This window comes from Heloderma suspectum, chromosome W, assembly GCF_057233095.1.
Source record: "Heloderma suspectum isolate Gila_16-S chromosome W, 16-S_ref, whole genome shotgun sequence".
In the NCBI taxonomy this organism is placed as follows: Eukaryota; Metazoa; Chordata; class Lepidosauria; order Squamata; family Helodermatidae; genus Heloderma; species Heloderma suspectum.
Window position 1 is genome coordinate 48,577,611 of NC_139475.1, and position 17,795 is coordinate 48,595,405.

The following is a 17,795-nucleotide window of genomic DNA, read 5'->3' on the forward strand; positions in this document are numbered from 1 at the left end:
GACAGAGACTGAAGCTGAAGCTCAAGTATTTTGGCCACCTAATGCGAAGAGAAAACTCCCTGGAAATGACCCTGATGCTGGGAAAGACTGAAGGCAAAAGGAGAAGGGGACGACAGAGGATGAGATGGCTGGATAGCATCACCGATGCAATGAATATGGACTTGAGCACACTCCGGGAGAGAGCGGAGGACAGGAAGGCCTGGCGTGCTATGGTCCATGGGGTCACGAAGAGTCGGACACGACTGAAAGACTGAACAACAACAACAACAACAAATACTTTGTGATATTTGCTGATGTCTTTACTGTCAGTTGCAACTCCGAATGATACTGAGGGTGGTTCCCAATGGTTTGAGTTAGTGCCACCCGAGACAGAGCCTTCAGAGTTAACATGCAGAAGGCAAACAAATCTATCAAAAAGAGAGACAGAAAGACAAAGTAAGTAGCAGACAAGGCAGAAGAAAGAAAGGGGAAAACGCAAAGAGAGGAAGAGGGAGGAGGCAAGGCGAAAGAACAAGTGAAGAGAAAAAGCATGGCCGTGGGTGCCCCCAGGGTGAATTGGAAGCAGCTGATTATGCCTGGAACCTATTACCTGGGGGTGGAGTAGCCACAGTAATGTAATAGTTCTTTAAAATGAGACGATGTGACTAGAAGGCAAAAAAGAGCCTATCCCAAATGTGCATCATTGGGACTGGTGTAAGGCAGAAAAGTTTAAGTAGGTGAGTTTCTGTTGAGACGAAGGCAAACAGCCTAACTTGCAGAGAAGACAAGTGAAGGGTTAAGGCTGGTGCATGGCACACAGAGTTTTATGTGGAAAGTTTGAAACATGATCTGCAAAACAGGCAGATCGCTTCCGAGGGACTCCTCGTGACTTCATGGACCAGCCCACGCCAGAGCTTCCTGTAGGCCGTGGTCACCCCCAGCTCCCCCAAGGTCGAGTCCGTCACCTCCAGAATGTCATCCGTCCACTTTGCCCTTGGTCGGCCCCTCTTCCTTTTGCCTTCCACTTTCCCTAGCATCAGCATCTTCTCCAGGGTGTCCTGTCTTCTCATTATGTGGCCAAAGTACTTCAGTTTTGCCTTTAATATCCTACCCTCAAGTGAGCAGTAAGCCTCTGAGCATGTGCAGATGAGTCAGAAGGCCAATAACAGCCCCAGTACATTCCATACTAATGAGAGTGTCTTATCACTCATGTGCCTGAGAAGCAGAGTTTGTTTACCTTAAAGCTACAGGTGGCTGTGCTGAGAACCAAGTGCTGTTAGTTTATGCTGGGAATGAATGCTAGGGGCACATGCTGCTGTTATGCTGCTAACATGTATGGTATAAAACCCATGTTACCCCATGGCTCAGGGTTCACAAAAGCTGTCTGATCCAACCATTGGGTATGCCTGTGTGCTGTAAGTTGCCCAATAAAGTCTTCTTGTAAGTAAACCTTTGGATCTGATTTATCACTATCTTGGCACCCCTAACCTAAGAGTTCAACGCCCATGGCCAAGGCAAATACAGTCTGCCCCAGCGTTCTTCATTTGCTACCCCAATTAAGGCCACCCATGCTGTAGAATAGCCCATAGATGTGAGCTAGAAAATAGAAATGAAAACTTGTAAAACGGCCTTCCCCAACCAGATGGGTTGGACTACAACTCCCATCATTCCCAACCAGATGGGTTGGACTGCAACCCCCATCATTCCCAGCCAGCTTGGCCAATAGCAGCACAGGGAAATTGCGGCATAGGATCAGCAGCTGCAGCCTTTGGTCTTGCCCCATTTTTGTTCCAACCCAGCCTGGCCCTCCTGGGGTTTCATTCTGGCCCTCTGAGATTCCCCACAATGCCCTGCCCCCTTTTTCTGGTCCCACCCCCTTTTGCCTTTGGCCGTGCCCAGCCCTGGAATGCAGCCCCTGAGAGCTTCCGCAAAATGCGATTCAGCTTTTGGGCTGAAAGAGGTTCAACATTTGACTGGGTGGACAACTTTTAAAACTAACTCTGAGCAGAGGTGTGAGAAGTTTGGAAGAGACTTCCACCATTGGTGCACCATTATTTCCCCTCTCCCCCCCCCCCCGCTTAAAATTTGGCAGCACACCACATTGTCACTGGCCATGACAGTGAAATTATTATTTATTTTTAATTGGAACCGTGCATTTTTTTTTTTTACCCTAACCCCGCCATGCTTACACTTGAAGTAGTGCCACACAAAAAAAGAAAAAAAGGATGTGGGGCAGGGCAGGGGGAGAGAGGAAAACAAGCATGCTTAGCTTTTAAGTTACAAAGTTCTTATAAGGCACAGCTTGAATGGAAACAGTCAAGGGAGAGGGGAGTCTAGAGGCAGATGGTGGCTCAGCCAAGCCCATGGAGTGGACCCTGCTCTCCTATCTCTCCCTCGGCTGGAGCTAGGTGGAATGGCAGGTCAAGGATGATAGTTGAGGGAGAGGGGAAGCCTAGAGGCAGATGGTGTCTCAGCCAACCAAGGGAGGCTTTATGCACAGAGATGGCATACCTGTGAGTACCAGACACTGAGGACAAACAGCTTGCAGGCTCCCAGGAGGCATCGGGTTGGCCACTGTTGCAAATAAGGTGCTGTATTAATGGACCTCTGATCTGATCCAGTAAGGAATCGGGGGGGGGGGGGTATGGGAACCCCTTTGAAATCTGCAATCGTTTTTGGATTTGAACCCCTTTCCCATCGTCTCCAGAGATTTGTCTGCTGACAAGAGGCCGGCGGACGGCGAGTGTCCGCGCCGACACCTACTGCCGTCTGTACTCCCTCTCGGTGGACAACTTCAATGAAGTCCTGGAGGAGTACCCCATGATGAGGCGGGCTTTCGAAACAGTTGCCATCGATCGCCTCGACCGCATAGGTATGGGTTTGAATTGTGCTTGCGTTGGGGGGAACGGAGGGCACCAACCTCCCCAGAAATGGCAAGAGGAGGACTTCCAGGCTGCTGTTGATGCCTCGTGGCGAAAAATCCCAATTCTGTGCAGCAGGCAGGCAGAGACAGAGACAGAGTGAGGATTCTGCAGTTGGAATAAATGGGGCACCTCTGACCAACTTGCATAATTGATTCTGCTTCTTAAACTTCACATTTCAGGGGAAAAAAGGGTTTTTTTCCTCTCTCAAGTGTTAGGATGATGGAAGGCAGGAATGGTAGGTTATATATGCATACTAAAGGGGTGTGTGTGTGTGTGTGTGTGAACTTGTTTTATTATTTATTTGTTGCATTTCTGTACTGCCTGGGCTGTTCACAAAAGTTAAAACCCTACATACAACATGAAAAAAGCACAGTATGAAACCTTTAAAAGTTTTAAACAGAATAAATTATATATAAACACAAATTGTGTGTGTGTGTGTGTGTGTGTGTGTGTGTGTGTGTTCTGCGACCTGCATAAATTACATGATGCCCCAGGGCCATATTTTATTTATTTGTTTGTTTGTTCGTATATATTTATTAATTGCATTTATATCCTGCCTTTTTTCCTCTTGTAAGGAGCCCAAGCCAGCTCACATGGTCCTCCTCCTCCTCTCTATTTTATCCTCACAACAACCCTGTGAGTTAGGTTAGGCTGAGAGCCAGGGACTGGCCCAAAGTCACCCAGGGAGCTTCCATGTATATAGCCCCTGGATCTACTCCCCAAGGCTCCCAAATCTATTCCCTAGGGCCCCAAGTATCCATTGGTACCAATGGGAGTTTTTCTTTTCTCAGCTTAATTGCAACACAGAGGGCAATTTTCAAGGGGGATTTCAGCTGGGGAGGGAAGAGTTAAATTCCCCTCCCCAAATGCTGTAACCCCCCCAATCTCCTCCTCTCTATTTTATCCTCACAACAACCCTGTGAGGTAGGTTAGGCCGAGAGCCATTGACTGGCTGAAAGTCACCCAGTGAGCTTCATACCAAGTGGGGACTCGAACCTGGACCTCCAGAGTCCCAGTCCAACACTCTAACCACTACACCACACTGCCTCTCATTTTGTACTGAGCTCCCACTGACCCCCCCATGCACTGACCCACTCCTGCCCTGCCCCCCACAATAGAGCCCTCCCTGTTTCTGTCTCTCCACATCAGATTCTCAGTACATGAGCCGTGGACTCATGCAAATGGGAATGAGCAGACATGAGGGCACATGGAGGAAGAACTTTGCCAAAGCCACTGTTGCTGTTTGCACTAGGAAGGTGAATGGTTGTGGTGGAGCGATAAGAGTCCTCTGCCCGGGAAGGGTGTATCATAAAAGGGCAGTGTCCCAGGGCTGGGGGAGATGGAAAGACGCTGAGCTCGCTCCCCCAAGATGTCAGTTGTCTACCCCTGTAGGGGTTTTTGTGTGGGATCGTCAGGAATTAGATGATCAGACTGTGATGTGTGCGTGTGTTTACACCTGGGAGGTGGATGTGGGTAATCTTCAGGTGCGTGTGTGTGGTCCAGCTCTCACCACCGACCTTGTTGGCAAATAAAGGGAACTGCTTCTCACACTGTATCAATGGGAAGGCCTCTTCTTTCAAAGCCCAAATGCAAAGATGTCTACATCCATCAAAAATCCTGCCTGGTGGTAGCTTTTGATTGACTGCTGAAATGTATGCCTACGTGTATTTGTGTGTGCATGTGTGTGTTTTTTAACAGTTTCACCTGGTTCAAGCAATCTTAAAGTGAAACAGTTGCATTCTTCTTAATCGATTTGTAAATTTAAATCTGTACATGTCGGATGCACATAATAATGAACAATGACGAACTCTTCCAAAGGAAAGGGGGCGCTCTCTTTTTGGAGCAGGCTCCATCGAAGAAGGGACATTCCATCCCACTTCAGGAAGAGGACGACCTCTAATCAGATGGCACCTACCATCTGCCATTTGTGTAAATTCTTTGATTAAGAATGGACTCCCAATTTAAAGTCTGCAGGTAGTAGGTACCGTCGCAGAAGAGGCATTCTGTCTGGTGCAGGGGAGGACAAGAAATGCCTCTTCTAAGATGACACATCTGTTGCCCAATGAATTGGGGGCACTCTTTTAATCCAAGTACTTACAGAAATGGCAGGTGGTAGGGGCCATCTTAGAAGAGGCATTCTTCCTCCTGCAGCTCCTCTCTTCCACAGGAGGGAATACCTCTTCTAAGTTAGTGCCAGTGCCCTGGTGCTGTATGATGATGCATCCATATGTCAGAGTAGGCATCATCATAAAAGAGGTATTCCCCCTTCAGTCTTAAATGGGAGGGAATGTCGCTTATATGATGGCACCTCCTACAGCATATACATGCACCATGTAAAAATGTTGATTATGTTTAATACAAGTATTCATGAAGAATTTCCCAGATGAGGCATTCCCACTTTACTGTCACACGAGATGGAATGCCTCTTCTAAGATGGGGCCAATGCCTTCTGGTTCTGCATGGTAAGCATCACCTTAGAAAAGGCGTTCTTCCTTCTCTTACATGAGGCAATGCCTCTTCTTATGCAGCAATAGTGCCGCCTTGTGCTGTGTGGTGATATGTTGCAGCAAGCATCACTGTAGAAGAGGCGTAGCCCTTGCTGTCTCACACACAGACAGGGACACCTCTTCTAAGATGACAGCCGCACCTTCTGCTGCTACATGATGATGATGCATGCATGTGTCACAGCAAGCATCATCTTAGAAGAGGCACTCCCTCTTCCTGCCTCCATGGGAGGGAATGCCTCTTCTGCAATGGCACTAACCACAAGCCACTTTTGCAGTAAATACTTGTTTTAAAAATCATTTTTATTGGGTTTTTTTTTAAAGGTCTTCTGCCCAATTAATTGGAAGCATGATAGGGGGCAGATGCCATCTTAGAAGAGGCATCCCACCACCTCATGAAAGAAGGAACCCCTCTTCTTCATCTGCATTTTTGATCAACCGATCAAATGTTAGCAGCTGTTGCTCTTTTCCTGGGGACAACCATTGAAGAGAGTGGGTTTGTGTAAGTGGGGTTGGGCCATGACTAACCATGACTCCCTTCTGTCCCCATCCCACATGATCTCTCTCCCCCCCCCCCGCCCCCCGCAGGCAAGAAAAACTCCATCCTGCTGCACAAGGTCCAGCATGACCTCAACTCGGGCGTCTTCAACAACCAGGAGAACGAGATCATCCAGGAGATTGTCAAGTACGACCGGGAGATGGTGCAGCAGGCGGAGTTCCAGCAGCATGCGGCCATGTACGCCCCTGCCCAGCCCCAGGTCACGTCGGCCATCGCCACCCTCCAGCAGGCGGTGGCGATGAGCTTCTGCCCGCAGATGGCCAGCCCGCTGGTCGGCTCGGTGGGCCTGGGCTCACCCCGGATGGTCCGCCGGCTGCAGTACCAGGGGGGCATCCCTGGGCCGTTCTCCATCTCGCCAGCGTTGCTTCAGCAGCATCACCAACAGCAGCAGCGGATGAACCTGCAGCAGCAGCAGGGTGGCCCTCCGCTGCAGAGCATGCCACAGCCGAACGTCACCTTGCAGCAGCAGCAACAGCCCCCTCCCACGCAGCCCCCTGCAGCTCCGTCCACCAGCCCCTTCCCCTCCGTAGTGTCCAGCCCGCCCTCCCAAAGCCCTCACGCCAGCCGGACGTTCCCGTACGGGGGCGCCAAAGGCCAGTCGGGTTCCCAGCTCTCCCTGACTCAGCAGAAGCTGCCCGGCTCACCGCAGCGGCTGGCGGCCCACAAAAGCACACAGGCCCTGCACACCAGCAGCCTGAGCCAGGAGACCAGGCCGCTCTCGGCCTCCCAGCCCTCCCTGCCGCACGGCATGTCTCAGACCATGCGCCAGAGCCCCCCGTCCTCGGCCCGTGAGTCCAGCACTTCGATTGCAGCAGGGCAGGGGCCGTCACCCACCACCTCGACACAGAGCGCTGCCGGCACCCCGCAAGCCGCGCCCCGGGCCGCCGCCCCCCCGCCTCCCTGGGCTGGCCGCCCCCACCAGATGTCCACAGCTGCTACATACCCAGGGACAGCCACCGCAGCAGGTATCCAGAAGGACTCGGGTGACGCCTGCAAGGATTCTGTAGTTAGCGCTCCCAACATGGACCCAGCCAAATCCCGGCTTCCTTCCAACTTGTGACCTTTGACTGCAGTGGCAAGGGGCATTGCAGGGAAGGGGAGGGCACCCTGGCAGTTCTAGCGGTGCAGCATCACGAGTCAGATGTGCGGGGTTCCCACAGAATCCATCATGGCTCCTTTTCTCTCATGTTGACCATTAGTTGTTCTGCACAAACGGTAGCGGGAAGGGGGCATTCCGGACCCTTTGAGGTTTTTCACCATGGACTGCCGCTTAATCAGGTGGGATTCCCACAGAGCTTTTGAATCCTGCTTCACTGGAAGGGAGGAGGGGGATGCAGTCTGCCTCTTATGGAGCTGGGAGATGCAGGATGGGTGGGGTGTGCATGGGTTGGGGCGCTCCTCTGGCCAGGAGACAGGGGGCCGGGGTGGGTCAGGGGAGAACCACCTGTCCCACATAGTTCCTGACCAAAGTTTGGCCCCCGTCTCCTGCCGTCATCTCCATCCCGCCTCACCTTGCAGTGACTGTGCCACAGAAAGCCATATCTAGACTATTGTGTAACTTAATCCAATAGGTGTAAAATATATGCATATATATACATATCTAAAGAAAAGAATTATATATATATACTGTATATATGATCAATTGAGTGTGCAGCACCTTATACACCCAGCCCCCCTGCTGAGCCCAAATGGAAGGGGATTTGGGAGTTGGGTGAAGTGGTTAGGAAGAGAGCATCCCCCCCTCCTTTAAAAACAGTTCCCCCCTTTTCTCTTTGGAAATTAGGTTCCCAGTTTTACGTGCCTACTGGAGGACATGGAGCGGGGCAATATTAAAACTGAGATGCAGCATTTAGAGGACTGGAGGGGGGGATTGATTGCTTTACTGGTAGTACCCAGTACATGGAGATCAATTTGTATTTTTGTCTCCCTAGACATCTCCCCATTTCCCCTCCACCTTTCCTTCCCTTCTAGTGCCTTCTTCCACAAAACCCGATATTAACTTATGGAATTTGCTGGTGACGGCCTTGCCAGGCTGCCTTTATTCTGTTTTTTTTGAAGTGGAGGGATAAGACCCAACATGAAAGGAAACAGGATCAGGAGGGAGGAGGAAGAAGAAGAAGCAAACTCAGGCCCTAAGTTCTTAGTTACACATTTCTTATAGGGTCTTTTTTTCTGGCAGGGAGAGGGAGGGAAGTGAGCCCCCTGCAGCTGCTCCTTCTCTCGCTGATGGATGGGGCCAGGCTGGTCTTCCCCCTTGCTGTGATGCTATTCCCAGGAGACAGGGGGACCAGCCTTTCAGGGGGCACTAGTCTCCTGGCTGATGGCAGAGATGCGGGAGAGATGCGTGTGGGGGAGCAGGAATTCTACCTCTCAACGTGTTGCACAATGTGGTGATGGCTTTAAGGAGGGTCTTGGACAAATCTATGGAGGTTGGGTCTATCAGTGGCCCAGTGGGTGTGCCGGCTGAGTGGAACCTCCGCGTGCAGGTGTAGTGTACCACTGAGTAGTAGCTGCGAGGAGTGGGGACAGGGGAGAGCTCTTGCCTTGGTTCCCTGTTCATGGGCTTCCCAGAACGGCCCATGTGGCCACAACAGGAGGTAGCATTTGGGCCCCTTGATGTCTGCTGCCATCTTTGGCCTGATCGATTATTTATTTTTCAAGGAAGGTGCCAGGAGAATGGAGCTCTGTGGACAGTATCCAACTGTGTCCTCCTATTAGCATTAACAACGTTGCGCTAGCGGAAACTGGGTTCTCAACTATGCACGAGAGAAGAATCCAGCGGAAGTGAAGTTTGCACATGCGGAGTTGCGCATTATGTTGTGCAAGCGTAACGGGCAACAGCTTGCACAATGGAAAGATTCAGCATAACTCCGCTAGTGCTATATGCGTTTGAGGAATGACACCTTTGGATACCACCCTGTGTATTGTTTTCAAACTGGTCCCCAGAATATTGGAGGAGTTAAAGTTTTTATTCTCCCCCTCCCACCCACCCACATTTTCTTGCAGTTTGGGGAAAATTAGAGGGATGGATAGAGCAATCCTATGAGTCTCAACTCAGAAGTAAGTCCCCTCGAGTTCCCGGGGGATTACTCCTGATTCATTGTATGTAGCAGCCTTTCCTTGACCTGGTGCCCCCCATATGTGCTGGGACTATAACTCCCAGCATCCCCAGGGATAGTGGGAGTTGTAGTCCCAGCACATTCGGCCTCAACTATGGAACAACCCTGCTTTGTTGACTAACCTGTTCACAAGGGACCCTACATCTGAGGTGGGCAGACTTCAGGCATCTCTTTTGCTTTTTGTTTTTGCTGGAAAAGATCCACCAACCGGAGCCCAGTGCAAACAACGCACTCTTAGAATTAAAGGCCTCTGAGGCCAGGAATTAGTTCTTCTGTACCAGAACTGAATGGAGGTCACAGCCCTTCTGCACAAAAATCCATTTCTTACACCCCTCTTACACTCTTCCTTCATTTTAGCAGTATAAGAGTGTGGGGGGAGTCATTTTTAGCTGCTTGTGTTCAACTCTTCAGGAGTCAGAAATCCCTACTGATCTACTGCAAATCTACCAGAGATCTACCTCTGGGTCCTGGCCTAACTTTCGGCCCAGCCCTGATCTCCTCCTCCCCCCCCCTTCCCATCCCTCCCTCTTAGTTTAAGCTTTGCCTTAATCAGGGGTACCCAGCGTTTGGTTTTGGAAAGCTGTCCCAAAACATTTGATCAGTGGCTGGAGGGGAGTGTATTCCTAGGCATGAGCAGATCATAAAGCAATCCATCTGTGAGCACCTTGAAAATAATGCAGCGATTACTCGAAGCCAACATGGGTTTGTCAAAAACAAGTCCTGCCAGACGAATCTGATCTCATTTTTGGATCAGGTCACCTCCCTTGTGGACCGTGGGAATGCTGTAGACATCATATACCTCGACTTCAGCAAAGCTTTCGACAAAGTGCCCCATGATCTCCTGAGGAGCCAACTAGCTCAAAGTGGGCTAGATGAAACAACGATCCAGAGGATCCACAGTTGGCTACAGAATTGGACTCAAACACTGCTTATCAATGGGACCTTCTCAAACTGGGGAGAGGCAACGAGTGGGGTTCCACAGGGCTCAGTCCTGGGCCCAGGGCTCTTCCACATTTGTATTAATGACTTGGAGGAGGAGGTGCAGGGAATGCTGATCAGATTTGCAGGTGACACAAAATTGGGTGGGATAGCTAATACCCTGGAAGACACAAACAAAATTCAAAGTGATCTTGACAGACTGGAGTGCTGGGCTCAACAATAGGATGAATTTTAATAGGGATAAATGCCAAGTTCTGCACCTAGGAAAAAGAAACCAAATGCACAGTTACAGGGGATACGTGGCTCAACCACACTACAAGCGAGAAGGATCTTGGAATTATCGATCACAAGCTGAATATGAGCCAACAATGTGATGTGGCTGCAAAAAAGGCAAATGCTCTTTTGGGCTGCATTAATAGAAGCATTGCTTCCAAATGCCAGGAAGTCCTAGTTCCCCTCTACTCAGCACTGGTTAGGCCTCATCTGGAGTACTGTGTCCAGTTCTGGCCACCACATTTTAAGAAGGATGCAGACAAGCTGGAGAGAGTTCAGAGGAGGGTAACAAAGATGATCAGGGGGCCGGAAGCAAAGCCCTATGAGGCGAGACTGAAGGAACTGGGCATGTTTAGCCTTGAGAAGAGAGGTCTGAGGGGAGATAGTGCTCTTCAAGTACTTGGAAGGCTGTCACAGAGAGGAAGGCCAGGATCTCTTCTCCATTTATTTATTTATTTATTATTAAATTTATTAATCGCCCATCTGGCTGGCCACCCAGCCACTCTGGGTGATGTACAGCACACAAAACAGTTTAAAACAATAAAATTCTACAATAAAAACATTTCCTAAAATACCCTAACCCACCCCACATGCCTGCCTGAACAACCGCGTTTTTAATGCATGACGGAAGCTCATTAAAGAGATCATCCCAAAATGCAGGACGCGGAATAATGAGCTCAAGTTCTGGGAAGCCCGATTCCAGCTGAACATCAGGAGAAACTTCCCGACTGTTAGAGGAATACGACAGTGGAACCAATTCCCTAGGGAGGCAGTGGGCTCCACCACGCTGGAGGCGCTCAAGACGAGGCTGGACCGCCACCTGTCGGGGATGCTCTGACTTGGATCCCTGCACTGAGCAGGGGGTTGGGCTTGATGGCCTTGTAGGCCCCTTCCAACCCCACTATTCTATTATTCTATTCTGTGTTTGCGTCTTCAAGCAGCACAGATAACCCCTTCTGCAACTTGAGGATCTGGGGTTACAGAGCATCCTGAGGTTACTTGCTATATTAGATCCACGAGCCAGACAATCCATTTCTGGGTCGCTCTTCAACAAACCTTTGCAGAGAAAAACATCTGGGGTCCCTCCACAATTGTGAATCGCGGCAAGGTGGGGGAGAAAATAATGACACAATCTGGTTGATCAATGTGAAACTCTTCCTTCTCCTCTCCTTCAAATGTGCAAATTGCCTTTCATTTGTTTTGGTGGTGGTTGGTATCTGGCAAGAAAGCCGGGGTGCGGAACCTCCAGACTGTGGGCCGAATGCGGCCCACTGAAATTCTATATCTGGCCTGCTGAGCCTCCTTGAATTCCTTTGCCTCCAAGCCCGCCCCCTTGGATTCCTTTGTCTCCAAGCCCACCCCCTGGAAGAATCTCTGCTGTTATCTCCAATCTCAGGTTCATGATAAAACGGGATGTAGGCCGCGGGGGAATCAGATAAAGGGTTTTACCAATGTATAATGCAGCCTCCATGTTCACAAGTCTATTTCTGAATATTAGCAGTGCGTAGCAATTGCAGTGGGGAGTTGTTGCTTTTACACCCTGCTTTGCAACTGCTGTTCCAGGGCTGTCTGGGTGTCAGAAAGAGAACTTGACCACCTCGGTTTGATCCAGCGAGCCAATTCGTAGACTCTTGGACCAAGAGTCTGTTGACTTATTCTTGCCCTGGGTTCACTCGGGTATACGTTGGTCAAAGTGAGGCTGCATTTGCATGAGCAACTGTAGCAGTGTCGGCACAGTGGGGCAGCTGCCCAGGGCCCACACCCCAGTAGGGGCCCACCAACAAGAGCCCCTTGGAGTTGCTCCTCCTCTTCCCCATTGCATCCTGGTTGTTCACTTGCCTCTCACTCTGGCCCAGACAACGGAGGTGATGAGAAGGAGCAGCAGCAGATGCCCTGGCCTACTGGCTCTCTGCCTGCCAAGCAATTATGTGGAAGTGCAGTTCGTGACAGCAGTGGTGAGAAGGTAAGTTCACTGAGGGAGGGGATGCACTGAGGCTGTTTTGCCCAAGGGCCCTCCAAAACCAGGACCTGGCACTGAATGGGCACCCTCTTTAGTTACTGATTTTTTGAAACCCTTGACCTTGTTGTGGAAGCTGCAGTGGCATCCTTAGAGAGGGATGGATTGAGCCTTTCTCTTATTCCCTCTTCCTCTCCAGGTTTTTAATTTTCATTTGATATTCTGCTTGCAGTATTTTCCTTCCTTTTTCCAAATGCACATGGAAATTCCAAGTGCACCCACTGGCCTCTGCCCTTTTCTTCAGGGCAATAAACATATCAAGCAAAACAGGCTGCAGACAATGATCAGAGAATCCTTTGGGGGTCAACGGTAGTTTGGTTGGGGAACCATTTTTTCACACAAAATTATCTCCTCCCCAGACTTTCTGGAAGAAAAATAATGTCCCAAATCATCATCTCCAAGGAGAACAAGAGAAATTGTGCAGAGATAACGGTTAACAGTTAATCCTGGTTCAGGTTTGACATGTCTAGACCAGAGGCAGGTACGATAGTAAATTAGAATCTACTTGTACCTCTCCCTGGGTGATTTGCAGTAAATAAGGCAAAGCTTTCTGACTGCTGATGGTGTCTGCCCCCTCCCCTCACCCCTCCAAATAGGTTGTTAAAACCTTTGATCTGTGGTAACTCAGGTGTAAATTTGTACTTGTATAATTGGCAACAAAATGTCACACATTGGAGTGCCCCTGTTCAGGATTTCAGCCAGCAAAGGGGAACGCAAGAAGGAAAGCCAAAAGCAAAGGGGGTAGACAAAAAGGATGTTTTATTCAACAGCGGCAAAAGGTTCCAGCATATTTTGGACTACACACAGGTCCTTCTTTGGGGAAACTGAAAAAAACATTTACAGCATTTAGAGACTTTAAATATTCCCTATGTTCAATAGTATCACATCAATTGCTGAAGTTCTCTATTTCATTTCCCTTCTGCTTCTAGCTTTATGTTCCCCCTGTCCCTCTCAAAACAGTGGGGGGGGGGTGTTACTCCTGCACATAATGGGGTTTCCCCGACCACACAGATATGCAGGTGGTGCTGTTTTGGCTACGTAAGGAACGGCACTTGGTAAATTGAGGCTGCTAGTATATGAAGGTCATTCCAGTGTGATGGCTTAGAAGGTACAGGAGATAATATGCTCTGCCCCCAAGCTGCCATTTTGCACCAGGCTCCAGTTGGTGGAACCTCCAGTTCCCAATTAAAAAAACAAAGTAAATCCTGTCAGTGCATCTACCCACACCTTCTCTCCCCGTTACCTCCATCACAAAGATTGTCCCTACTATGTGGATGCATCTGTCCTTTTTTTAACAAAAGGATTTATTTCTTCATTCTACTAATTGATTACCTTTTTATCCCACCATCCCACGCTCCAAGAGATGTACCTGGTTCTCACCAATGTTGCCCTTACAACAGCCCTGTGAGGGAGCTTAGGTCGAGGAATGGTGACCAGCCTCGAGTCACCCGGTGAAGTTTCAAGTGGTAGTCCAACACTTCTGGAGGGGACTGGTTTGGAGAACCCTGCTCTAACATACCATGCTGTGACTCTCTCTTAGGACATGTGTCAAGGGAAAGGGGCTGTGTATTGGGCCGGGGCATTCCATCTCGAAGTGGGAGTGATGGGAGTTCAACCCACAACTTCTGCTTGAGTAGGGAGACAAATGGGGGGTCTCCGGAATGGGCACCCAAGGCTGTCCACGTGCCACAGCTAAATTCATGCCAGAGGCGGTTCCCTTGCATAGCCTTCTCGTTCTTGTGTAATAATTGGCCTTGTTCTCATGAGCTTCTTGCCCATGCCTGTGTGAGATGTCTCAGGCGTGCGTGTGTCTCGCCCTTTTGGGGCCTGTGTCTTTGGTGCATGGACGTGTGTGTGTATCTTGCACGTGCAGACGTTGCATGGCTTTGGGTGGAGCAGTGGCCAGTCTGTTTCGGGGTGTAATGGCTGGTCTAACCCTGACCTTTTTGTCTGGAGAGACATATTCAAATCCTTTCCTGAGCACCATCTTTTGGGATTCATTTAATATTTTGCTGCATCTGGAATTCTGTCGGTGAGGCATAACCTTGCAGAATTTGCATATTGGGGCAAAGCAACATTCTTCCCTGCCCCCTGGATTTTGGCGCCTTCTGGGTTTGGCCAGGCCCATATAAATTCACCCCACCTCGGTCAAGCCACACAGGTTTCCGAGAGCCCCATTGCCGATCTTTTTTCACACTTGAGGTCTAGCACCTTGATTCCTAGCCGAAACGTTTTAAGATTCTTGCCATGCTGAATTATGTGCTGGGTGGGTATGGAGTTTGGGGGTTGCAGTTGTGGGAGCACGGACTGTTACCCAACTTTGGCTGGATTAATGCTTATTGCAGTGAGGTATTGATGATATCCTTTCGAACTGTGGTGCTGGAGAAGACTCTTACGAGTCCCCTGGACTGCAAGGAGGTCAAATCAGTCCATCCTAAAGGAAATCAACCCTGACAGCTCATTGGAAGGACAGAGACTGAAGCTGAAGCTCAAATATTTTGGCCACCTAATGCGAAGAGAAAACTCCCTGGAAAAGACCCCGATGCTGGGAAAGACTGAAGGCAAAAGGAGAAGGGGATGGCAGAGGATGAGATGGCTGGATAGTATCACGGATGCAATGAATATGGACTTGAGCACGCTCCGGGAGAGAGCGCAGGACAGGAAGGCCTGGCGTGCTATGGTCCATGGGGTCACGAAGAGTCGGACACGGCTGAACGACTGAACAACAACAACAAATTGATGATATCAGGATGCATCCAGAATAAATAACTCCGATTCAGCGGCTGAAATAAATATGCAGTTCAGACAACTCTTTTTAAACATGTTCCCTGAATTCTTAGGAATTCCCTGATTCTACAGGTGTGTGTGTGTGTGTGTGTGTGCTGGTTGTGTGGTTTGTGCAAGTTTTGGAATTGTTGCTTGCTTGTTGGAGGGGCAGGTGTGGGGTGACAAACACAGAATGGCTGGAAGGTGTTGACTGGGGTTGTGCTATAGGCAGATGTCCTGCCCTGCCCTCCTTCCTTTTTTGGTTTCTCCTTTTTTTGGTTTCTAAGCCTTTACAACAAACAAACAAAAATTCGCCTTTTCTTTTCCAGGCGCCATGAGGTCTGGAAACCTGACTTTTTGCAACAGAACGGAATATATGAGTGTTTCTTCACAGACAAGGGGAATCTGAATGCATCTGATTTCTTTGTCTGTGTGCATGTTCATTCAGGCCTTGAAGTTCCTCCCCACCCCATTTTATTTTGAGCATGGGGTTTTGTTTTGCTTTTGCTTTTTCCGGGTTTTCGCAACCCCCGTTTTCCTGGCTGTTTTCAAGAAACAAGGAGGGCTAGGAACTTGATATCCCAATTTGCAAACACGAGCATCTGCATAAAGAGATGTACTTTATTAGTGTGACTGGCGGTCAGGCAATACGACACCACAGTAGCGTGTACAGTGTGCGCACACATGTGTCTTTGCAGTTTGGGCTCTGATCCTAAACACGCTTACTGCCAGGGAGGGACCATTGGAATCAGGGGGGCTTTTGAGGGTTTTGCTTAGGGTTGTCCTGCATATCTTGAATTTACCTAATGACCAGCCTTTGAAACTCTCCGTGCATCTTGCTTTCTGCTCCCTGCTCCCAATCTTTGCTCTCTCCCCAAACCTGAAGCCAAGCTCCCACCCTGGTCATCCTCCCCCTCCCCCCACACACCCCTTCTGTCTTGTCTGGTTGGTCTCTGTCTTTCCTTCTGGTTTGCAAGGACAACATCACCCTAGAAAGACTTGTCTGGAACTACTTCCCCAAATCCGAAGAAGGTCTTGGGTGTTACTTACTTACTTACTAGCCAAAAGTTGATGTAAATTACTACCGGCCACTGATTTCTAATGACCCAATTCTGCTAATGAGTGAGCTGAAATCTGTGGGGGGGGGGGGGCAAGTGGTGTGTTTTGGAGCAACCTCTCACAGTAGTGTTCCTTGCCAGCCATGCATCTTTTCTGTTGAATGTACAACCGATAACTGATTATGGCTAAACTGACCAAATGTCTGAGTGGTGGAGGTGGTGGGATTTCTGCTGCCTACAACTGGCCGCTTTCTGTTCCTTGAGCAAGCATCCACCTGCTCATCTGGACCCATCCTGTGTAATACACATGGCAGAACCGAACCACGCCTTTTTGTGTATTTTGCTCCCCACCTCCCCTTCCCCATGGTCAGACAGGGAGTGTGCTTGACGAAGAGGGTGAGTCTTCCTCCAGGGCTGTGTGTCAAATTCTGGACCAAGGTAAACCACATTGGGTTGCGGGAGAAAAAAATCTCAACTGTATACCTGATTTGAATGTGCATAATGGCTCTCACTTTGCAGAATGGATTTGAACACTTTCCTCCCCCTTTTTTTTTACATAATTGATTCTACTGTCAACCCTGAAGAGGGGTACAGGAACTGGGCATAAAAGCCCCACCTTAAAACCGCTGACAATTGTATCCAGCAGACATTCTCTGTATATGTGTTCAAACATTCTGTTCTGCCACAAGGACTAGAAAGAACATTCTGTTCTTGCCTTGCTTTTAAAAAGTGGCAGGATTTGGGGGAGGGCCAATTCTGCACTCAGTTACTCCTTTCTCTGGGTTTTCTTGGGATAGGTTTATACTGCCCTCTATCAATTTGATGTATTTGTATTCAGTGTTGTGGCAACCACACACACACCAGCCTTCCTTGCTTGGATTCTTAAATGGAATTTAGATGAATTTCCTCTTTATACTTTGGAGGGAGGGAGTGTAAAAGACAGGCTATTAACTTGTGGGAATGACTGACTTCTCTTAATGGCAGATGATTAACACAGTGGTGGATAATTAACACAGGATCTTCCTCTTAATGGATTTTCTGGCTAATTAATCCCAGCATTTTTTTTTTTTTTTTACTGCCCCTTTCTCCGCTTCCCTTCCTCTTCCGCTTCTCCATCTTGCAGGTGGCTCTGCCTAGATAATGTGCTCTCTGGTTTGGAGAACATAATGTCTCATCTCACATGGCTAATAATGGGATCCTGTCGTGGCTCCTGCTGGCCATACATGCATCGCATTTGAAAACCTTCACTCCGGCTGTTCGCCCCAAAGTCAACCTGCAGCTGTGTTGTGCTTGCCAGCACAGTACTGCTTCCCTGGGTGGGGTTTTTCTAAGGGGGCAACTTTAGAATGTCAGAAGAGCCCTGCTGGATCAGACCCAGGGTCCATCTAGTCCAACATTCTGTCCACACAGTGGCCAACCAGCTGTCAACCAGGAACCCACCAGCAGGACATGAGGGCAACAGCACCCTCCCACCCACGTTCCCCAGCAACTGGTGTACACAGGCTCACTGCCTCTGGTACTGGAGGGAGCACAGAGCCATCAAGACTAGTAGCCATTGATAGCCTTCTCCTCCAGGCATTTGTCCAACCCCCTTTGAAAGCCATCCAAGTTGGTGGCCATCATGACACCCTGTGGTAGGGAGTTCCACAGTTTAACT

The 17,795-nt window shown here is 49.3% G+C and overlaps 1 protein-coding gene across 2 annotated transcripts in view; it reads left to right on the forward strand.

The window, feature by feature from the left end:
* Window positions 1-15,113, forward strand: part of LOC146333997 (potassium/sodium hyperpolarization-activated cyclic nucleotide-gated channel 2-like) — an 83,732-nt gene extending 68,619 nt beyond the window's left edge. For both annotated transcript variants that reach the window (XM_084825389.1, XM_084825388.1), the window contains exons 7-8: window positions 2,687-2,851; window positions 5,996-15,113. In XM_084825389.1, the coding sequence (XP_084681515.1) occupies window positions 2,687-2,851; window positions 5,996-7,026 (1,196 nt within the window). In that variant the 3' untranslated portion in view covers window positions 7,027-15,113. The remainder of the gene's footprint in view (window positions 1-2,686; window positions 2,852-5,995) is intronic.
* The last annotated feature ends 2,682 nt before the right edge of the window (window positions 15,114-17,795 follow it).